This window comes from Conger conger, chromosome 7 (assembly GCF_963514075.1).
Source record: "Conger conger chromosome 7, fConCon1.1, whole genome shotgun sequence".
In the NCBI taxonomy this organism is placed as follows: Eukaryota; Metazoa; Chordata; class Actinopteri; order Anguilliformes; family Congridae; genus Conger; species Conger conger.
In genome coordinates, this window is record NC_083766.1 from 7,174,131 (window position 1) to 7,198,143 (window position 24,013).

Sequence of the window (24,013 nt, forward strand, 5' to 3'; positions counted from 1 at the left end):
ATTATATTTCTGAGATGCTCAAGGGAGAACTTTGCCACTATGCCCACATATCATAAAAGGTTATCACGTCTCATAAACCAGAGACAAACATTCCCCTTTCTTTTTCATTGCAGTTAAGAGAGGGGAGTTTTCTTTCTCCCTGAAGCAGACAGGAGATCTGGCCCCTTATGCCCAGCTGGTGGTGTACACAGTGCTGCCTGATGGAGAGGTTGTGGCAGACAGCTTCGACTTTCCCATCCAGTTGTGCTTCAAGAACAAGGTAAACTGTACCTGAATTCCAGTGAGAATGGAAATAAACCATCAGACTGTGTAGCAGCTCCACAGAAAGCACTTCTACCAAAGGCCTTGACTACGCCCCTTCTACAGCTAAAACTCCAAGGGTTCCCTTATAAAAAAAAGACTGAAATGGGACTCAAGTGGTAAAATAAAAAAGAGATTTAAAAGAGTGAAAGGCCATGAATATGCCATACATTTTTATAAACAGATGCAGACAGTCAACTGTACAGTGTTTACCATTCACTGTTTGCTGATTTATAATTTTTTGACTGTGTAATAAAGTGAACAGTGTGGGTGGGTGATGTCTGTAACTTAGATGGCTGCCAAGGCTTAAGAGATTTCTTTCCCGTCTTTTCCCATCAATCACATTACAGCTGATGCTTTCATCCAAAGTGGCTTACAGTTGATGAGGCGAAGCCAATGTGGGCTTAAAGGCCCAATATTTTATCTTATTGTGACTACACTGCGGCTTGGACCATGAATCTTCCATGTCCCCATCAAGCATCTTCGCCACAAGGCTATCTTTCTCCCTGCATTTGAATAACTGTAATTGTGCCTCTGGCAATTTAGCAGTACCTCAAACAGCTGGTGATCGAAGATAACTTCTGAAGTTTACCTATATGCACTCATTCAATACAGAAATTGTAAGCAAAGTAGAGCTTGCGGGCACCTGGAAACTCATGCAACAGGAAGTCGAGGGTTCTGCACAACTTGGGCCCACCATACACCTGGCAGGACAAACCTGTGACTACAGGGCCCAGACTGAGCTTCTTTACTGCCTGAGCCACTCATGAACTTACTTTCTGAAGTGAACAATTTCCCATTGCTGTGAATGCAGGAAGCAACACAAGCAGCAACAGCACAAGATGGCAAAAAGTCCAGCATGAAGTATATTGCATGAAGTTGTGTAATGTGCCCCCCCCAATTACTCAACTTATTTTCTGTTTCAGGTGTCTCTCCAGTTCTCCTCTACCCAGGAGCTCCCTGGAGGGAAGGTGTTTTTGGAGCTGCAGGCCCAGCCGGGGTCACTGTGCTCCCTGAGGGCCATCGACCAGAGTGTCCTTCTCATGAGACCAGACAAGGAGCTGAGTGCACAGGAGGTGAGCTGAGACCCTGAACAGCCCTGCCTAGTCATAGCCATGACCTGATACATTTCAGTAAGGGATGTGTACTTTGTGTTTTTAACCTTGTGTGGGTCTGTTGACTCAGCTTTTTAGAGAAGGTGGATCACATTTAAGCCCTGCTGCTGTCTTGGGAGAACGAAAGCCATCTGTGGTTCTCCTCCAAAACATGGGCCTGCCAGCAACTGCTTCTTTTTCACTCCGGAACTGCAAACCACCCACGAGCAGATCAGGGGTGGTGCCGACTTTGGCTTCTGGCAGTAGACAGCACTGACACGGATCAAATTTGTTACCAGACCATGATGCGCAATCATGTGCCACAAGCAGCACTTTTATGGAGTGAACTACCATTTTCTTTTGCTTTGTCGTGGTGTCTTGTAACCCCATCTCTCATACGCACACTTACTGTTCACACACAGATGCACACACAGCAGAATATTATGAATGTTAGCCACAATAATGAAGCCCAAATTTAGAATGGCTACCTCAGTCATGAATCTTAAATGTGATCCACCTTCTCTAAAAAGCACTTTGTTGTTGTGCTGGCAGTTTACCCTTTATGAAATGTTTACATACACATTTTGACAAGCCCTTCATGTACTTTGTGATGCTGTGTTACTTATGTTCAACCATCCTCAACCATCAACTATGGACAAAAAAAACCCACATCCATTATTTTATTAAAATGATATTATAAAATGTGTTTCACAATGATTGGATTTTTTTGCCATTAGTCAAGCAGCTTATGATTTGTCCTTCCTTCTTCATCACACTTCCACTTTCCAATTTTTCTATTTCTGTCTATCTGAACTGTTTCAGGTGTATGGGAAGTTGCCTGTCAAGAAGTTGCTTCGCTATCCACGTATTCTCCAGGACAGGGATCCCTCTCCCTGCCTTTCCCTTACACTAGGGCACCCACAGAGGTTCGACCACCCACATAGATTCAGCTATCGACGGGACAGGCATAAAACGGATCTCTACAGCATCTTTGAGGTAAGCATCTTGAATCCTGCATCGTGTTGGGCATCTCAATACACCTGCAGCTGAACCAGTTAATAATGGTTTGGTTTGGAATTTACTCGATGCCCAACTCAGTTTTTTTAGTGGATCAGATTAAGTGTTGTATTGCTAAAACAAAATCACGGCATCCATGATAAAAACAAATTGTAAGGTTGAGTATGAAGTCATTAGCCAGGTGCTGTCAAGACTATATGACTTGCTTGTATATGCATGGGACAGTTATATTCAAGAAAATAGCAGTACAACATCAGTAACCTGATGAACCACTGTTATTAGTAGTAGTGATATTTCTGCAATGCAAATACTTTTCTTGTAGATGTAGTAGTGTAATAGAAAAACAACCAACTGTCATGACATGCATGCTGCTTGAATCATTCATTGAAAGGGGCGTGTTCAAAATAATAGCAGTGTGGAGTTTAATTCCAGAATTCATTTATTCTGTGAAAAAAACAGGTGTCATTAATTGTCCGTTTATTAAAGAAGGGAAGCAAATGTTTCACACATTGTTATAAAATATATTTATATACTTCTGAATTGCTAAGTAAAATTGGCCGGAGGAACAACGTCATTTGATTAATAACTTGATTGAGAGGGGAAAACGTATAAAGAAGTGCAGCAAATTATAGGATGCTCAGCTAAAATGATCTGAAATGCTTTAAAATGGCAACAAAAACCTGAAACAAGCGGAAGAAAACGAGCAACTACTGTTAAAGCGGATCGAACAGTTGTCAGAATGGCAAAGATTCAGCCATTCATCAGCTCCAGAAAGATCAAAGATGACAATTACCTGTAAGTGCTGTTACAGTCAGAAGACGTTTGATCGAAGCTAAGCTATCAGCAAGAAGCCCCCATAAAGCACCACTGTTGAATAAAGGGCATGTGCAGAATCTGTTACAATTTGCCAAGGAACACATCGATTGGCCCAAAGGGAAATGGCGTAACATTCTGTGGACTGATGAGAGTAAAATTGTTTTCGGGTCTAGTGGTTGTCGACAGTATGTCAGACGACCCCCGGGTACTGAATTCAAGCCACAGTACACTGTGAAGACAGTGAAGCATGGTGGCGCAAAAATCATGGCATGGGGATGTTTTTCATCCTAAGATGTTGGGTTCGTATACCAGGGATCATGGATCAATTTGAATACATCAAAATACTTGAAGAGATTATGTTGCCATATGCTGAAGAGGAAATGCCTCTGAAATGGGTGTTTCAACAAGACAACCCCAAACACACAAGTAAGCAAGCAACATCTTGGTTCCAGACAAAAAGGATTGAGGTAATGGAGTGGCCAGCTCAATCCCCTGACCTCAACCCCATTGAAAACTTGTGGCGTGATATTAAAAATGCAGTTTGTGAAGCAAAATCCACAAATTCACAGGAATTTGTTAATTCTGGGCTGAAATACCTGTTTCTATATGCCAGAAGTGGGTTGACTCGATGCAACGCAGATGCACAGCAGTTATTAAAAACAATGGTCATGCAACTAAATATTAGTTCATTAATTTGAAGTGATGTTAAATCTTGAAAAAATTATCCAGTTTATACAGTTTGAAGAGAGTTTGAAGAGAAAAATATCAACACTGCCATTTTTTTTATTATTATTCCTTTTGTTTGCTTCCTGTAAAAGAATAACGCAGACTTGATAAAATTTGTGAATGCTTTGGTTTGGAATTGAATGTGTAATGTTTCCACTACATTTGAAATATTGAACTAAAAGCTATAAAAAAATATTTGCACTTTATTCCCTTTTTTAACGCACTGCTATTTATTTAATCACAACTGTATATTGAAATATAAATTCATTTGTTTGCCTTATTACTATTACGTGTCTTAATCTGAGGTTCTCCAGCTATGTAGATGGATAATACATGGCATGGAATCAGTGCCAGCTGGTGAGCCAAAAATTGGCGGGGCACAAAACCTTCCTTTAAAATGATTATTGCACTAGCTGTTTTAAGCCATTTTCCTTGATTTGCAACCGTGATTAAATCGCAAAATACTCGATGCCATCAGATATAGCCAACAGTGCCAACGCTTAACACATTGTTAATGAGAGAGGTCAGAGGAGAAGAGCCAGACTGGTCGAAGCTGACAGGAAGGTGACAGTAATGCAAATAACCACACATTATAACAGTGGTATGCAGAAGAGCATCTCCGAACACACAATGTGTCAAACCTCTAATTGGATAGGATACAGCAGCAGAAGTCTAAAAAATAAGTCTAATAAATACCTAATAAAATGTTCACTGAGGGTATGTTTGCATTGGTTGGCACTTTCATTCAAAATGGCAAATTCCGAACCTCAATATCTCAAAAACAATCTCAATGCCATTTTGCATGAAACATTAAGCCTTTTTTTAGGTTAAAATAACAACAGATCCTGACACAAGACCACTCATTCTATGGGTAATTCAGAAATTTGTTCTGTTCCACATTTCTGAATGGTACAAACCTCTTCTTTAATTTAAGTCAACCATGTGTGTGCAGTAATATTTTGAGATATTGAAACTTTTATGCGACTAGTCCAAATTCGGTGGAAATTGCCCTCTAGGGGGGATGCAAAGTGTAAAGGGTTAACTCTCTCAGACCCGCATTATGTTCCAGCTCTGAGAAAAATATCACTTGCACTTCTCTAAAAAAATAATTTTAATAGTTTTTTTTTCATATTATTTTTTTTGTCAATGGACAGTAGGACATAACAGTTACAATATCTGTAGTGAGTACCTCAACATTAATAAGGAAATTGTACTAACATCTAAGAAATTAAAACATCGTGCACACAACACTCACAGTGAAGTATTTGGCAGTGACACAATTTCTGTTGGTTTGGCTCAGTATTCCAGCTCACTGGATTTGAAATTAAATGAATGATTAAATAAAATTAAATATTAATGATTAAGTGTATAATTTCAGGTTATTTACATTCATATCATGTCTGTGTAGGAATTACAGCCCTTTTATACATAGTGTCCCCATTTCAGGGCACCATAACATTTGAGGTGCATGGTTTCAGAGGTGTTTCAGATTAGTCTGGCATGTTTAATCACTTCCTTAGTGCAGGAATACGAGACCCATTTGTCAACATGAGGACCAGAGTTGTGCCAGTGAAAGTCAATGATGCCATTTTGAGGCTGAGAAGTAAGAAAAAACGGGAAGCAATAGGCTTACCAAAACAACATAATTGAGAAGAGAGTACTAATGCCCTCAGTAATCACAAAGGGACTGATATGCCAAGGATGACCTCTACAGTTGATGAGCAATGAATTCTTGCCATAATGACAAAAAAAATCTGTCCGCCAGATCAGAAAAATCTGTCCGTCAGATCAGAAAAATCTGTCCGCCAGATCAGAAACCGAAGGCAGCTGTGGATGTGACCGTGACTACAGTCTGCAGAAGACTTCACAAACAGAACAACTGAACCTTCACTACAAGACGCAAACTACTATTTAGGAGCAAGAACAGATTGGCCAGGTTACAGGAGTTCTGGAAGACCTTTTTTTTCGGAACAGTGTTGCGCAATTTTAGCTCACTACTTCAACTTAGCCTACTGCTACAGTGAAGGTTAGCTTAATTGTGTTCATATTAGCAATGTTAGCCATCAAATAATGGTTCCCCACCCAATGAAATCAGAGCTGCCGCCAGTGCATGGGGTTGGGGGACAACATGTTTTTTTACTGTTTGCTTGTTGTCTCTGTCAATTTAATGATGAATATTTCAACTTTTCATATCTTGAAGGCAGTTGGTGTTAAAGCCCTGACCAACTCAGGCATGAAAAAACCTGTTCCCTGCTTTTCCATGGAGCTGGAGCTACACACTATGGCTTCAAAAGAATGTGCATTTCCAGGAGGTATGATGAACTTTGCTTTTCCTCTTGCTGCTATGGTACTATAACATGGGGCGGCCTGTGCCTTAATTGGTCCAGTACTTGCCCCAGGTAGCCTACATTTACATTGAGCTAGCTGCCAAAATAAATATAACACATTTTTAAAGGAGATTACACAGACTAATTGCATTAAACGGGCCAAAATAGTGCTTGTTAAAAAAGTAGTCCTGTCATTTATTAAAAAACGAAAATTTGCAAAATAGACAGGTCGGGACCGCAATTGTTTTTTCATACCCAAGAAAATGTAAATAAGAGAAAATTGCAGAATGCAAAGTTCTGTTAAATCACTCATACAAGTGATTAAGTAAATAAGTTTATACATTTTAAGAATATGAAAATGTTCTTGCATGAGGACCAATGCATATCAGCTGATTGTAGAAGATTATATTTTATGTTTTTTACCGCCAGGGCTGGATTTATTTATTTTTTGTAAGGAGGAAGCCTGTGGGAAACCTATTTGCACTGTGCATCTTGAAAATAATGTATTTAATATATTTAATTCAGTGGGTGTAGGCTATTAGTTGTCCGGGGTCTATGTTAGCAGTGTTCCTAAAGCAGGAAGACATTGGAACTGTGCACATATTTGTGTATTTATCACAAGTCATATTGTTCATGAGGTCAATCAGAACGATAACGATCATAAGTCGTTATTGCATATTGCACATTTTTCTCATATCGTGCAGCCCTAATAACAAGGGATGTAATGACTGTACATATCACCCGATATGGATGTAAATACCCTTAAATTAAAGGTGACAGTCTGCACTGTAACCTCATATTCGTTATTTAATTTGGAGCCTTAAAAACTGAAATTGTACCACTGTCCAAATATTTACAGACTGTAGATAATCGTAGAAGCTTTTAATCATAGCTTTTTGACTTTGTAAAAATGAGGCAAAATTATACTTTCATTTGCTGAAAATGTGTTAACATTTATTTGTATTTTGTATAGGCGGCACGGATGGTGCAGTGGGTAGCACTGCCGCCTCACAGCAAGGAGGTCCTGGGTTCGAATCCCCGTCGGCCGGGGCCTCTCTGTGCGGAGTTTGCATGTTCTCCCCGTGTCTGCGTGGGTTTCCTCCGGGTACTCCGGTTTCCTCCCACAGTCCAAAGACATGCATGTTAGGCTGATTGGAGAGTCTAAATTGCCCATAGGTATGAGTGTGTGAGTGAATGGTGTGTGTGCCCTGTGATGGACTGGCGACCCATCCAGGGTGTATTCCTGCCTTTCGCCCAATGTATGCTGGTATAGGCTCCAGCCCCCCTGCGACCCTGTTCAGGATAAGCGGGTTCAGATAATGGATGGATGGATGGATGTATTTTGTAGGTATTTATTTGTTTATTTTCTCTTTTCTTCTTTTCAGGAGGTTTTCCGAGGCAATCTGCTGATGCTAAACGCATAAGGGTAAGTGGAGGTGGTCCCGGAGTGGCAATTGAACCCAAGGAAACCATTCGCACGTTCTTTCCAGAGACCTGGATTTGGGACCTGGTACCGGTAGGGTGTGTATCATTAACCAAGGGATCCGTCCTACAAAGCATTTAGCCACACACTGGATAGATAGATACACCCTAGGATATATGTCTGACAACTGCCTTGAGCTATTGATTTTCAGCCATTTATTCTAGGTTATTTTAAATCTTCCTGTTCACTCTTGGACTGAGAACTGTACTTTCCTCTTGGGTCCGCAACGCACTTTATTTGCACTTTATTGTGTATAACAGTGTCTGCTAAATGACTGTAATGTAATGTAATGGTTTATTGTTGTCTTCTTCCGATTGGTTATGCTCCTGTAATGGTATTTTAAAAGTCATTTGGATCTAATTGTGATTTAAAAACTCTCATTCAGATGTAATTAATTCAACATTTCATATGCAACACTTCTTCGCTAAGTTTCTGTTATGGCTTTTGTCCTTATCATAGATTGATTATCTATTCTCTAATATCAGAATTTCCCACGATATGGTATTTTGGGTTTTTAAAATTCAGATTAGATTATAGATTTTCACCAGTGTTTAAATCATCTGCATATCCCGTGCTATTTACTTCAATTAATGCCATGGTCTTGGTAAATACTCAATTCTGTTTCTTCAGGTTAAGTTTAATCACTATTCTAAATTTTTGTTCAGGTAATGCAATGCTATACATGGCTAGGTAACCATAGGTCTAGTTACTGTATACTGTCACTGAGTTACCTAGGCAAAAATGTTCAACAAAATATGTGAATGCTCCTATTTTTCAGGTTAGCTAACCACATATTGCACTCCCTTCACAATAATGACAATTATTTGTATTTTTTGCTGAGCTAACACTATTCTGCAGGCATAAGATAGCCAGCTTTCCTCCGTAACAGACAAGGAAAGTCAGCACAAATTGACAGCATTTCCTGAGGTGCTCAGCACCTTCTCCTCTCTTCTTACAGAGATTCAGGCAGAGTAAAAGTGGAGCAAACCATCCCGGACACTATTACCAAATGGGCAGCAAGTGGATTCTGCAACTCTCCCGCAGGATTCGGGCTGGCCACCAACACAATCCTCACGGCCTTCCAGCCCTTCTTTGTGAGCCTGACGCTGCCGTACTCTGTCATCCGTGAAGAGATGTTCCCACTGAAGGTCACAGTCTTCAACTACCTCTCCAAGTGCATCATGGTGAGCCACTGCTCGGTGCACAGCCATGGTTATACCACGGCCCTCTGCGGTCCCGACCAGTAAGAGCAACAAAAAACCCACAAAAGCAGTACATATACTCAGTGAGCACTTTATTGCATACTTATTAGAACTCATTAGTACTTATTCATTAGACGTATTAGTCTTCTGCTGCTGTAGTCAGAACTCATATCTCTCAGGGTAGCCAAGGTAGGTTCCGTGAGATCTGTATGCTAATGTTATATTTTTTATAGTATTTTTGTTGGAGTGTCATGTGATCGCCTGGATGGGTGGCTGCCCAGACACCAGTCTCTGTGTTCAAGGGTGGAGCTTCAGTGCCCGTTACCTTCTGGGTAACACAGACTGGAGATTCAGGCTAAACATGTTCAGTGATGTCACTGGACATGTTTGTTTTGAGAAGTTTAGCCCCATATTTGGGAAACAGTTTCACTGGGGAATAGGTTGCAACTAGCAATATACTCTACACCAGGGGTCTCCAACCCTGGTCCTGGAGGGCTACTGGGTCTGCTGGTTTTTGTTTTCACCTTAAAATCAGCACCCTTTGAGACCCAGGTAACCAGGTGAGGTGAGTTAATTAATCAATTAGAGCAGTTAAGTGCAGGGAAACAAGAAAAACCAGCAGACCCAGTAGCCCTCCAGGACCAGGGTTGGAGACCCCTGCTCTACACCATACAATGGTGTTCATATTTATGAAAAAAACTACTTTAAACTGCTAGTTTAGAGTCATTTGAAGTTTCATAATGTGTCATATGGTTCAAGTTCTCTTTATTTCTGGAAATATGACAAATTAAATTAGCATGTGAGATATACTTTTCTCGACAATAACTAATACATTTTTTAAAGGGATTTATAATAAATTGGATTGCAGTGGATATTTTAGATCAAGATCTGTCAGCAGGCCAAGAGCTACCACTGGTGAAGAAGAGAAGAGGGCAGGGGAATGTGGCCTCGATGGGCTAACAGACTGTTCTCATCTTCAATTCTCCTTCTTACCATTTGTATTTATCCTGTTTCACAGGTGCATGTCAGCCTGAGAGAGTCGGCACAGTTCACAAGCCAGCCGTGCGATGGCTGCCAGTATAAGCGATGTCTCTGTGGCGAGGAGAGTGAGACCTTCACCTGGATCGTCACCGCCACCACTTTGGGTGAGTCACAGTGCCCCCTCAGGTTGGCTTATTGTGGGCTCTACACGTGGCCAGTAAAATACCCCCCCTTTTCACAAGACTGCTCCCCTTTCCCCTTGTGGCTTTACATGAGGCTCTATCATACCCTCTCTAAGGTCGGGTGAACATTACAGTAAGTGCAGAGGCCCTGAACACTGAGGAGCTATGTGGCAATGAGGTGGTCACCGTGCCAGAGAGGGGACGAATCGACACTGTTGTCCGTACACTGCTTGTGGAGGTGAGACACCACACAGCCATCTATGATCTATCTATAATTAAGTCTCCAAGTCTTTTTAATTAATGAGCAACCAAATTGGATAGTAGGGGATTTAACATACATGAGCAAATCATTAAAATAACAATCCCAGCTGTAGCTCAAGAACACAATGTCTGATCCTCACCAAATTTGGTACACAGATGTAGTCCATAATTATGTGGACACCTGTCGATTTTGGCAGGCAATACTCTAGGTGACACTAGAAGATGCAAATAAGTTTAAATTCCTGTTACTCTTAGGGGGCGCTATAGCAGCTATATCATAAATGCAGGATTTCAAAGAGTGTCGCTCTTTCGCTGTGGTTAATGGAGAATCCTAAATCCTAAAGTAGATCCTACTCCTTTAGATGATTGACAAAACTGATCCTGTTGACCAAGAGGTTGAGGTTTTAGACATGGTGTGTTTGTGATGTGCACTGATTCTGTGAATATGCCCTGATTTGTGTCTCTTTTTCAGCCTGAGGGCACTGAACAGACCATCAGTCACAATGCACTGCTGTGTCCTCAAGGTCTCACCTTTTCCCTCTCTCCTACAACTGCAAAAATATCCATGCAAAACTGGAACAAATCAAGAACACATTTACATTGTTATTATAGCATGAAGATGCTCTTTAAAAAAAACAGGAAGTTTAAAAATAATCCTTGAATCCTTTTTTCAAATATATTTTTTCATTTATAAAATGGAATCATTCCCTTAAAGACGTCAATTACATGACTGTGGAAATGTTTCTCAGCAAGCTGCTTTACAGTGCAGTGATGGTGGGAAAGCTGGGTGGAGCTCTTCATTCTGTCTGCCTGTATGTTGCCTCTCACTCCACTAGAGGGAGCTGTGGAGAAGGCTGTTTCTCTGGAGCTGCCAGAAGTTTTTGTGGAGGGTTCTGCCAAAGCCTTTCTTTCCATCCTGGGTGAGCAAACTCTCCCTTCCTTCTCAGCAATTTATACTTGAAATGAAGTTCTACTTCAGGATGGGCACCTGTCTGACCAGCAAACAAAAGAAATGCAGGTGGTGGTACTACTTGAACCCTTAACATTGCATTCCAGATACCTCCCATTTATGACCTTCCATCTAGGAAACATACATTGGAATGGTCCGTTGACTCGGAATTACGAGTCGGAAAGTCTGGCTCAGTGTCTGGCTCAGAATTACGAGTTGTCAAGTAGGAGGAAACTGACATTATTCAAACTGAAGTGCAATTACCTAAACTTCAATTATACTCCAAGTATGGTAAAGTATAAAATAATACTCTGGCCTTAAAACTTCCATTACAAAATAGATTTTTGATAGGGGACTGCTAGGTATCCCAAAAAAATCCCATTGTTCAATGACGTGGTTTCTGTTTTAATGGCCGAAACACATAAAAATGTCATTGGAAAAAATTGTAATTATTAAATATTTTGTTTTTAAAATATATGGAAAAACATATACTATCATATCCTTCATGAGATCAATTATATGAGAAACTATTAAACTAGAAAGTTAAGGAAATTGAACAACAGAACATAAGATTAATGACAAAAATCTTTGAAAAAATACCCTTGGACCCTCCAACACTAGTTTAGATGTAATATAGTTTGTTGCATTTATGGCAAGCAATTCTAATTATACCAGTGTGTTGGGTTGCATGGATATGGGTGTGAGCGAGTGTGTTGAGGTTGATACGGGATGACTTGTTGGGATTTTTTGGTATATGAATGTATGTATTGACCAGGTGTCTGCCTACTCTGACAGGCGATCTGATGGGCCGTGCCATGAAGAATCTGGACAGCCTGTTGGCTATGCCATATGGCTGTGGAGAACAGAACATGCTGCTTTTTGCCCCCAACATCTATATCCTCAGGTACCTGGAGATCACAAAACAGCTGACATCGAAGATCAAGAACAAGGCCATTACCTTCCTGGAGAGTGGTGAGAGGGACATGGTTGGGCTCTACAGCTGGTATCTCATTGGCTGGCTATTATATTGTGGAGGGATCACAAGGTTGCCTGACTTGGAAATGTGCTCAGAGTGCTTTAACAGCATCCAAGCACATCCACACAGAGATTATATGTTTATCTTCTCTGTAGCAATATACAAATGGGGGGGGGGGGGGTACCTGCTTCTCAGTAAACTTGGTTTTCTGCAGGATATCAGCGGGAGCTGAACTACAAGCATAATGATGGCTCCTACAGTGCCTTCGGAGAGAGTGACTCTTCAGGGAACACCTGGTTAGTCTGAGTGTCCACCTCAGTCTCACACAGAGGAGGGAGTCCCATCACCGCTCTTCACCTGCGCACAGACACAGTGAACACCATTACAGTATGAGCATGCGCAATGTGTGTCATTACTAGGGGTTATCTCATGAATTTTGTTCCAATCCAATACTTTTGCTCACCTAATAATGGGGTGGTCTGATTCAAAAGGTGATATGTTCGAAGTTGTTTAACAAATCAAGATTCAAATACCGGGAATTAAAAGCTGAAATTCGGACTTGTCATCTCATGTCCATATTTTGACCTCAAACCCAATTGTCTTCAGTGTATAGCAAAAACAACAGAATTGACCTTGCTGTTCCAATATTCTTGGAGGGGACTGTAAGTCGATATTGCAATGCAGTTGCTTTCTCTAATTTTGCTGATGCTCAATACATACCATAATAACCCCATACAATGTAGTCTGAATCCATTCAGTCACAATTTACCTTTACAGTCACTTTAAGAAGCTCTACCTGGCAAGACTCCACACACAAAATTTGACATTTATCTCCCACCAGTACAGGGTAGTACAGGGTTTCGAAGCTGACATTTGCAGTATCTGTGTGTCCAGGCTCACTGCATTTGTGATGAAGTCTTTTGGAGGCGCAACGCGATACATCTTCATTGACCCAGAATACATTACCAGTGCCAAGCTATGGCTCAGCCAGCAGCAACAAGAAGATGGCTGCATAAAGTCTGTGGGGAAGCTCTTTAGCAATGGAATGAAGGTGAGCTGAAAGAGAATACACAGAAATGCACACACACACAATCACATATAAGCAGCTGCACAGACAGTATCTCACATTTGCACAGTCATACCAGCAAGCAAAAAGACACACACACACAAATGAGAGGATGCTCTCTTCCATATTATACAGTAGCTCTCTCCCCCTGTGGATATGTTCATGCGATCTTCACGGATCTGCATATTTCATACTTACAGTACCTTCTATGTCTGTGTCTCCAGAACTCCCCAGTCTTTGCAATGGTATGTTGTGTCCACTTACAGGGTGGAGTCAGTGATGAGGTGATGTTGACAGCCTATGTTACCGCAGCACTCCTTGAGCTGGGCACTAACAGCACTGTGAGTACACCATCAAACCTGGACGACATCTGTACTGTATCTGTAATCTAGTGTTCTATATCATGAACACTGATGTAGGTGAGGCTAGCGAGGCCTGCAGGTCTTTGGATGTTTCTGCGGCCAGCCTCTCCTGGAAACATTCACCACTGTTCCACTTGTTCTCCATATGGAGAACAATTTGGGGCGACATGGCTCAGGCAGTAAGAGCAGTCGTCTGGCAGTCGGAGGGTTGCTGGTTCAATCCCCCGCCCGGGCGGTGTCGAAGTGTCCCTGAGCAAGACACCTAACCCCCAAATGCTCCTGACGAGCTGGTCGGGGCCTTGCATGGCAGCCAATCGCCGTCGGTGTGTGAGTGTGTGTATGAATGGGTGAATGGAGAAGCATCAATTGTACAGCGCTTTGGATAAAGGCACTATATAAATGCCTGCCATTTACCATTTACCATTTGAAGATAATGGCTCTCACTGTGGTTCGGTTCTGGAGTTTCCTTTGATCATGGCATATCAGACCTATGAATTTGTCTGAATGCATTTCTGCAAAGAAAAGTGGGCTAAAGTACCTCCAAAGCGATGTGAAAAGCTAAACTATCAGATATCGATTGCCGTTATAAGGGTGGTACAATCAGATTAAGGTGGCAACTTTTTCACAGGAGTGATTTGGGTGTTTGATAAGACTTTTAATGAAAGAAATGAAATAGTCATTTTAGAAATGTTCAGTTTTTACACAGGTTCCCTTTTTCTAATATTACATTCTGTCTCAGGACAAAATGAAACCACTCTGTGTGGAAAATACAAAATAATACAGGAAATCTGGAAAGGGGCAAATACCTTTTCACGGCACTGTATACATTCTTCTCATTTTCCACTGATACTGCCCCATTTGTATAACCAATTCTGGCCGATAGAAAAGACAAAATCATGAAGCCGTTAGCGATGAGAAACTTATGACTCAAAGTAATGGTGGTATATTTAAGCGTTATTGAACGAGACCTGTGGTATATCGTTGTTATTATCACAGCTAGGGGGGTGGTTCGCGTCGTGCCGTTACACCCCATAGCGGTTACCACATTTATCTTTCAAAATTTCACAAAAGAAAGACAAGAAATACTTTAAATTAATGTATTTTTAATGGAACTATGTTTTAAGGTAAATGTGTTCTTGCGCTCAACAGCAGACGTTGGCTGCTAAGCAACGGTGTTGTGAACGTTAGCTATCAATAATGTATCCCCCACACTAACGCTAGAAGGAATAATGTATCACCACTGCACTAACCTTAGCTAGGCAACCCTATTCCAATTATGTATAACCACTGCATTAACGTTAGCTAGCTTCCTAGTTTACGTTATACCAGACGACACTGACACACAAGTCATTTGTTTTTTTTGGAGACGTTTATCGGGACACTGCCAGATAACGTGCAGGGATTTAAACTCTCGTTATGAGTCATCATTTGCTTCGTCGGGGTTTGATGTGGTATTTCGATCCGAGGATGTTTCCTAAAAGTTGTATTTTGTTTATTCCTGCTCCTTTCCAAATCAAAGGACACTTTAAACTCAATTTTATTTTATTTTACTTTGGTAGGCTACTAAAGGCGAGATGAAATATTTGTAACAAAACAAAAGTAAGAAAGCTACTTTATCCATGGCTGGGTGGGTGTTAATTTCAAGCTCAGAATTAAAATAAAAATAAAAATTGAATGAAATTCAGTTAAAATTGAATATGGGAAGATACTCTCACTGAGCACTTTATTAGGACCACTATACTGATACTGGGTAGGGCCTCCCCGTGCTCTCAAAACAACCTCAATTCTTTGTGGCATGGATTCCACACAATGTTGAAAACATTCTTTGAAGATTCTGTTCCATGTTGATGTGATTGAATCCCACAATTTCTGCTGATTTGTCAGCTGCACATGCATGCTGCGAATCTCCCATTCCACCACGTCCCAAAGGATTCAGATCTGGTGACTGGGAAGGCCACTGAAGAACACTGAACTCATTGTAATGACCTTGAAACCAATCTGAGATTACTTTTGCTGTGTGACATTGTGTATTGTCATGCTGGAAGTAGCCATTGGAAGACGGGTACATTGTGGCCATGAAGGGATACACACGGTCAGCAACAATACTTAAATAGGCTGTGGCATTCAAGCAATGATTTAATGGTATTAACGAGCCCAAAGTGTGCCAAGAGGACATTTCCCACACCATGACACCACTACCACCAACTTGGACTGTTGACACCATGGATTCATGCTTTTGGTGCCAAAATCTTACCCTACCATCTGACTCGAGATTCATCAGACCAGGCTATGTTTTTCCAGTCTTCAACTGTGCAGTTTTGGTGAGGCTGTGCCCACTGCAACCTCAGCTTTCTGTTCTTGGCTGACAGAAGGGGAACCTGACATGGTCTTTGGCTGTTGTTGCCCATCTCTCTCAAGGTTCGACACCGTGTGCATTCTGAGATGCTGCTTTCTGTCAGCTGGAACCAGTCTGGCCATTCTCTGTTGACCTCTCTCATCGTGTTTTGATCCGCAAAACTGCTGTTCACTCAATGTATTTGTTTTTTGCACTCTAGAGACTAATTTGTGTGAAAATCCCGGAAGATCAGCAGTTACAGAAATACTGAGCCCGTCTTGCACCAACAATCATACCACGGTCAAAATCACTTAGATGAAATTTTTTCCCAATTCTTATGCTTGATGTGAACATTAATTGAAGCTCCTGACCCGTATCTGCATTATTTTTTGCATTGCACTGATGCCACACAATTGGCTGATTAGATAATCGCATGAATGCGTAGGTGTACAGCTGTTCCTAATAAAGTGCTCAGTAGGTGTAGGCTATATGCTGCAAAATATAAGCATTACAGTATAGTCAAGCATGATGTTTTTCCATTGATTTATACAGAGAGTTCCTCTCTTTTGTGTGTCAGGATCCAATGGTGCACAGGAGCCTGTCATGTCTGAGACTGGCCTCAGATCAGATCAACAGCACTTATGCCACTGCCCTGCTCTCCTACACCTTCACCCTGGCCGGGGACATTGAAATGAGGACTCGTCTCATTGGCCGTTTGGGCAAAGTGGCCATTATCACAGGCATCTGCCCCTCTCTCTCTGTCAACACTTTCTAGCACCACAGTTTATAACACCACAGGTTGCAGCTCTTCACTGTTTCATTGTCAGAGACACGTGCACCTTAAAAACTGCAGCTTGTTTCTTAAGTTCTTAAGGAGTATAACATGCCAATGTGTTTCTGTGTAGTCTGTACCGTTATGAATTTGTGGGGTGAAATGTGTGGCTTGATTTATTTATCTCAAAGAGACTTTACATTGTTAAATGAAGGCTTAATAAAATAAATGATGAATAGACAGACGTGTTATGATCTGTGCCTCTTGTTTTAGAACAAGGCCGTCACTGGGAGCGTGCTGGGGCTTCTGGAAAAGGCTCTCTAGCAGTGGAGATGACCTCCTACGTGCTCCTAGCACTCCTCTCTGGACCTCCCCTTGCTGACTTTGACTTGAGCTACTCCAGCTCTGTTGATCGCTGGCTGGCAGACCAGCAGAACCCCTACGGCGGGTTCTCCTCCACACAGGTCCTCCATCTTTTTTCTCTTACATGTATTTCTCTTCTATTAGTTTCTCATTTTAAATGTTTTGTTTTTTTCATTTTGTGAGCCTGCATATATCTTTCCATCCTTTCCCCTTTTCTTCTTACCTCCCTCTTTTTATTCTCATCAGGATACAGTGGTGGCCCTGCAGGCTCTGGCGCTGTATGCTGCTGCCACCTACAGTAAGGGAGGTGCCAGCACAGTGATGGTGACCTCTACAGGTGGATATAAAAGGCAGTTCCGTGTGGATGAGCACAATAGACTGCTCTACCAGCAGGAGCAGCTGCAGGAGGTGCCTGGAGACTACAGTATTAAGGCCGAGGGCGAGGCTTGTGCATTTGCTCAGGTCAGCACTGGATTCTGTGGGAGCAGTTACTCTGCTGCTATCACTGCTGGGCACATTGCCACCTATGGTACTGGAGTGTAGATTAGTGCTACTATAGATCATACCCGTGATTGAAACAGTCAGGAAACAGCAGTGATGTGTCATCTTGTGACACAAAGGGTGTTCAATCATTTCTGTCTTCCTGAAATGTCTTTCTCTCTTTCAGATCTCACTGCAGTACAATATCCCCCCTCCTCCAGACTTCTCCTCCTTCACCATCAACGCCAGCGCATCAGGGGTCTGCAACAGTACAAAGAAAACATCTCTCAGAGTTGATATACTTGTCAGGTGGGGTTTACTTCTGTTCTTGCAGTACGTAAAGACTGAATTTAGACCATACTGTAAGACCTGCCAGTTCCTGGCTGAGGTGTGCATCTGGTATGGACAAAATGCATGCAATCTCCTGTAGGAAAACAGCAAGGTGTATTACGAGTAGCATGCACTGTATATGCTATAGCTTGCTCTACATTATTTAAGGTTCTTTGGTTGGATCGCACACCATACACACACTTCTTTGTAAATATAAGGACTTTCATAACATTATAACATGATTTGCTTATGACCAGAATTTTCTTAGAGTACAACTAAGTAGCTGCTAAAATAAAGTTGAACATTTTTTATGTGCTTACACAGATCTCTTGTCCACAGAAAACTGTTATTTGATGAAGATTGAGCTAAATCTACTACAAATAAATGGTCAATAAAACTTTACACGTATGACAATAATAGGAATATAAATAGAAGGTATAATAACGAATCATAAAAAGTATAATAATAATGCATTATTATAAACTGTATACATGTATACATTTTAGAGCCACTGGCTATTTGCAAAAGTCAGAGAGAAAAGAAACAGCTGAATTTGTTCAACAGGTACAATGGTGGGCGGGAGGAAACTAACATGGTGATCATCAGCATCCGTCTTCTGTCAGGATTCCTCCTGGATAAAAGCTCACTCACACAGGTGAGCAACTCTACAAAGCAGAATATCTCTTTACAAATGTTGGGAATATACACTCACCGAGCACTTTGTTCGGAACATTTTTACTTTATTACACCTACTTGTTAATGCGATTATCTAAATAGTCAATTGTGTGGCAGTAGTGCAATGCATACAATCATGTAGATACGGGTCAGGAGCTTCAGTTAATGTTTACATCAACCATCTGAATGGGGAAAGTAACTTTGACCGTGGAATGATTGTTGGTGGCAGGGTGGTTTGAGTATCTCAGAAGCTGCTGATCTCCTGGGATTTTCATGCCCACTAGTCTCTAGAGTTTGCAAAGAATGGTGCAAAAAAAAAAAAAAAAAAAAAAAAACGCTTGTTAATGAGAGACGTCAGAGGAGAATGGCCAGACTGGTCAAAGCTGACAGGACGGAGACAGTAACGCATATAACTACACATTACAACATTGCAGAAGAGCATCTCTGAACACACAACGCATCATAAGTCAGGACAGGCTACAGCAGTAGATGTCTAAAAAATAGGTCTAAAGTAAGAAAATACACCAAATAACAGCTTGTACAGTGACATTAGAGTAATAAATAAGTATCTGATTTTTAATCATTATGCTTTAATGCACATAATGTCTGCAGCTGAAAGCTAGTCCCACTGTGAAGCGTGTTGAAGAGGAAGAAGGTCATGTGATCATCTATCTGGATGAGGTAAGAGTGCAAGCCAAGAGTTTGTGCAGAGCAGTGTGGTCTATTCTACTGAGACTGCAACAGTGTGGTCTATTCTACTGATACTGCAACAGTGTGGTCTATTCTACTGAGACTGCAACAGTGTGGTCTATTCTACTGATACTGCAACAGTGTGGTCTATTCTACTGATACTGCAACAGTGTGGTCTATTCTACTGATACTGCAACAGTGTACTCTATTCTACTGATACTGCAACAGTGTGGTCTATTCTACTGAGACTGCAACAGTGTGGTCTATTCTACTGATACTGGCATTTGTGTAGGTTCAGTTAACACCCCTAGGTAAAGCTGCTGGTTGGCTCATCGTGTTAACCCCTTAAGTCTAAGTGTGGGTTTTTTGTATTCATTCCCTGTTTCACGGTGTAATTTTCACTATCGAAACAAGATATACCATTTGAAAGGGTTAAAACTTACGGTTCTGTATAACTTATTCTAAGATGCCATTGTTTTAGTGGCAACAATTCTTTATTTTGTAATGTGTGCGGCAAAAGTGTGTGTTGCCTTCTCTGCATTTTGGAAATCCACATACTACAAGAAGGTATTGTCAGTGTGCTTTTCATGGCAAGACTCCAGCAAACAAAATCCATTATAGTTTCTAATTCTAAAAACGTGAACTCGGAGAAACATTGATAAAATGTCCAATGTTTACTGGAGGAATAATCATTTTGCTGTTGCTTGACATTTCACAACAAAACATGTATTTTGCGATGCCTTCCGTGCCGCCTTGCGAAGACTTCCGTTGAGGGATTTCCAAGGAATCTCTCGTCTGAGTAAATATTTCTGAGGAACACAGTGAAAACACCTCCACAAAAGATCCCATTTTATATCAGTGAGCATCAAAATACATTCTCAAAAATATATATTTTTTATTCTGTAGCGTATAAATAAAATGCAAGATTGCTGAAAATAAATATACAATATTTTGTGCAGCCCTAATACAAGCAGGAGGTCTCAACTTAAATAGTCCCTTATGTCAGTAATTCTAATAAAGCCTGTCATATCCCAGTAATAAATTCAACAGAATTGGGGATATTGGAATGAATACATCCCCCAACAGCAACTGCTGGGAGAAAAGCATGGTATAAATAGAGTGCAGTAGTACTTATATTCTATGTTTTTGCCTTCCTAACAGCTGAAGAAGATGGCACCCATGATATACTCACTGACCATAAACGAGGATGTACCAGTGAGGAACCTGAAGCCTGCAGTCGTGAAGGTTTATGACTACTATGATAAAAGTAAGATACCAGTACCTCTCTCCAATTTACTCTCACATTTCTCCATTCAGGATTAAGGGACCATTCAACTGAAAATTCAGTAGTGCCCCCGCTATGATGCACTGGTATAGATCAGAGAGTTCACCATATACTGCTATTGTTTCTATATGGGCGTCCTGTTGAACAAGAAGACAATGTAGAGCCATATCATCTGTATTTTTAAGCAAATAAAACACAAAAATGATTTGTATTCATAGAAAACAGCACAGGAGATAAAACACAGGTGCACCATTATTTACAACTGACTGATTTGACAATTCTGTTTGAAACCCTTTGAGGATGCTTTTAGAGGATATTTTTAACAAAACGAATAAGGCCACCATTCACCTTAAAAATCAAGCAGGCGCACAGGTGTGAGAAAATGTGTCTTCATAATATGTTGTGATATGTGCATGTGATGGATTTATTATGAAAACATGTAGTGATGTGTTTGTGATTGGTCAGTATGAGAACATTTGGTTGAGGCTGACCAAAGCTTGGCTGCATTAAGAGTTTCCTGACCGAATTTGCTCTATTTCATGCACGTCCCGCATTTAGGCATTCTTTCACTTCATTTGACCCCCATGGTTTATCATTTGGAAAAACTATTGGTTTCACAAAATACACCGTTTTTTCCCTTGTTGTACTTGTGCTCTGTACTTGGGTAAATGATGGATGACATCTGTGAGGTAGAAAAGACCCTTTACTAATGCAACATATTCCTTGGTTGTCAGGTGATGAAGCTGTGAGTGAGTACAGCTCCCCCTGTGCACAGGGTAAGTTCAGTATTATCAGTGGCCAACTTTCCACCAACAATTTGCTGCTTGTGTTGAAAAACCTGCAACTTCATATGCAGCTGCTTTTAGTCCCAAAATGTACTAGACCTGCTATATAATGTGCATATATTTATACCACGGCATTCATTAATACCTTATTCTGACTGGCAAATAGACATGCATATTACATCATATATACGGGATAGGAAAAACTCACTTTAAGGTGCCTTTTAATACACATACTAGCTGTTTTAACAAGGATCAATATTACATCTCCAGAAGTACTGATTTATTGAAGAATGATTCCATATTACATTTTACTCCAAGACAACTGATTCAAAGCCATGCGTGCTAGCTTGGTTGGTCAGGATATTCATACTAGCTTGCTAATGTTACCGTTACATTTTTACCTTTCTGATCTTTCTGGTCCTATTTCTTCATTTCTTATATTTAAGTCTGATTTAAAGTTTACATGCAGAATATCTTTTCTGTCTTATTTTCATTGTTTGAACAACCCTGGTGTTGCTGCAACAAAAATTGTAACACTATGCTATCTTAACAATGTAGGAATTATATTTGTTGGCAGATGCTCAATTGCCATGTATTTGATAATTTTATTTTGTAATATTTAAAATTTATATGTAATTGAATATTTAATATTTAATACAGAATTTAATAATATTACATCTACAATTTATAAAAACATATAATGTGTAAAGGTAAGTGTGATTGTCAAGTCCTACTCCAAGCCATGCGATTGTCATGATCATATATATGCACATTGTTGTGTTTATATTGCAGGTGATGACTTAAACCAACTGTGAAAGGGGGACCAGCCACATCTTTTTTGTCAGTACACTGGACAATCTTCAGATACATTCTGTATTTAATACTCATTGTTTTAATTAGGTGATATGTAATATTGAATTTTGAATTAAAGTTTGAGGAATGATGTATTGTCTCCATTTGCTTGGCTTCCTCACATTTATTATTTTGCACTCCTAGAATCAATGTGCAGCTGGATAAGGGTCTGACTCCTGTCAGTAAACCGGTTCATTTCAGCACACACACGTCAAAGAGCCCTTTCTATATGTATTCATCACTGTTCTGTATGCATTGTATGCATCAGCTTTGAAACACGACAAGGTTAAATGAACAGGACCAGATGGACTGAACCTGAGGGTTCATTTAAATGCATGTAATGGCTCCTTACATTCTCCAAAGGTTAGTTGCAGCCAAACAGTATGAAAGACATGCTAAAACAAGGAGGAAAACAGACACTAAAACCTTGTTGTCTCAACAATCCTGTATTTGTCAATCCTTAGATTCTCAGAACACTTTTATGAACTGTAGACATGCACATATGCTGACCACCAAAGCTAGATTTATTGTGTCATAATTTTAAGATGAAAAGTAATACCAACCAGACAGCAGTAACCGTCGAAAACACTTTTCATAAAAGACTATGCAAATTCATGAAATTGTGAATTCACAAAAGGCAGCTATTGTATTATATTAATGACTAATATATTTGTCGTTTATTTAGATCCATCTACAGTTTTTGAATTGTGTTGAAAAACTGTCCCTAATCTGGGTGCCGACTATATAAACAAAATGTTTGCCCTGTTCCTGACATTACTGCTGATTGGCTGTCTTATCAACACCAAATAGATGTCAGTGAGGTTTTTCATCCTGGCCTCTGACATTTGGTTGTTTAGTACAATGCATCAGGTATGGTTAAAGAAAAAAGATGAAATATAGCTAGGGCTGCAACGATTAGTGATGACCATGTAATTTCGTCGATTTGCATTTTCGTGACCGACTCGTCGTATTGTTTTGAACTAGCTTGCAATTGTTAAATATATTTGGCTCTGAAATGTTGTCAACATTGCTATTCCCAGTCATCACTGAATGAGCTTCATTATTGTTATGTTCCTGTGTTCTGTGTGTTAGTTTATCATTGTTTATTATCTTTAGTCTTGTAATTGATTATTTTTCATATTCATGTCTGGTGTTCTGTTTACATTAATTAGTCTTTGCACTCGTCTTCCCCTGTGATGTCTGAGTCTGAATGTTTACTAGTCCAGTCACTCCCTTGTCTGCGTGCCCCACTATTTGGGTGTTTACGGTAGTTCCGGGGTTCAATCTTCCTTCCAATCTTGCATTCCTTACTTCCTACTTTCTCTCCATTTCATGTTTGTACATAGCACTTATATACTAATCCCAACTAACATAGAATTTGTACAGTACTAATTATAATAACACACTAATATGTTTGTCAAACTAACAAACTAACATTCACTAGTTTTTGGGTATTTGTAATTTAAATCACTTAACTAACTTACTAACGCATCTCCAGTTTCAATTCTGTTCTGTAACTCCGCCTCCCTATTCTATCACTGATTACTTGCTTAGTTTCAGCGAAGTATTCGCACCTGTCTGTCTCTATCTCTTCATCTCCTGATTCTCTGCAATTGTCTACTCTCTAGTCCGGAGCCGTTTGTATTACATGCGTGTCATTGTGAATCCAGTCCATGTTTTCGTTTCCCCCTCGTTATTGTCCTA

The 24,013-nt window shown here is 40.4% G+C and overlaps 1 protein-coding gene across 2 annotated transcripts in view; it reads left to right on the plus strand.

Moving 5' to 3' along the window:
• Nucleotides 1-22,402, plus strand: part of LOC133132592 (alpha-2-macroglobulin-like) — a 34,132-nt gene extending 11,730 nt beyond the window's left edge. Inside the window, exons 14-36 of one of the 2 annotated variants that reach the window (XM_061248106.1) lie at nt 114-259; nt 1,227-1,376; nt 2,217-2,390; nt 6,154-6,265; nt 7,666-7,801; nt 8,722-8,947; nt 9,984-10,110; nt 10,245-10,366; nt 10,862-10,913; nt 11,226-11,309; nt 12,134-12,310; nt 12,529-12,610; nt 13,209-13,365; nt 13,647-13,721; nt 16,655-16,817; nt 17,123-17,313; nt 17,459-17,674; nt 17,880-18,001; nt 18,587-18,677; nt 19,304-19,378; nt 20,549-20,654; nt 21,407-21,448; nt 22,250-22,402. In XM_061248106.1, coding sequence (XP_061104090.1) covers nt 114-259; nt 1,227-1,376; nt 2,217-2,390; nt 6,154-6,265; nt 7,666-7,801; nt 8,722-8,947; nt 9,984-10,110; nt 10,245-10,366; nt 10,862-10,913; nt 11,226-11,309; nt 12,134-12,310; nt 12,529-12,610; nt 13,209-13,365; nt 13,647-13,721; nt 16,655-16,817; nt 17,123-17,313; nt 17,459-17,674; nt 17,880-18,001; nt 18,587-18,677; nt 19,304-19,378; nt 20,549-20,654; nt 21,407-21,448; nt 22,250-22,272 — 2,849 coding nt within the window. In that variant the 3' untranslated portion in view covers nt 22,273-22,402. The remainder of the gene's footprint in view (nt 1-113; nt 260-1,226; nt 1,377-2,216; nt 2,391-6,153; nt 6,266-7,665; nt 7,802-8,721; nt 8,948-9,983; nt 10,111-10,244; nt 10,367-10,861; nt 10,914-11,225; nt 11,310-12,133; nt 12,311-12,528; nt 12,611-13,208; nt 13,366-13,646; nt 13,722-16,654; nt 16,818-17,122; nt 17,314-17,458; nt 17,675-17,879; nt 18,002-18,586; nt 18,678-19,303; nt 19,379-20,548; nt 20,655-21,406; nt 21,449-22,249) is intronic. The other variant, XM_061248107.1, reaches the window with a different exon arrangement.
• The last annotated feature ends 1,611 nt before the right edge of the window (nt 22,403-24,013 follow it).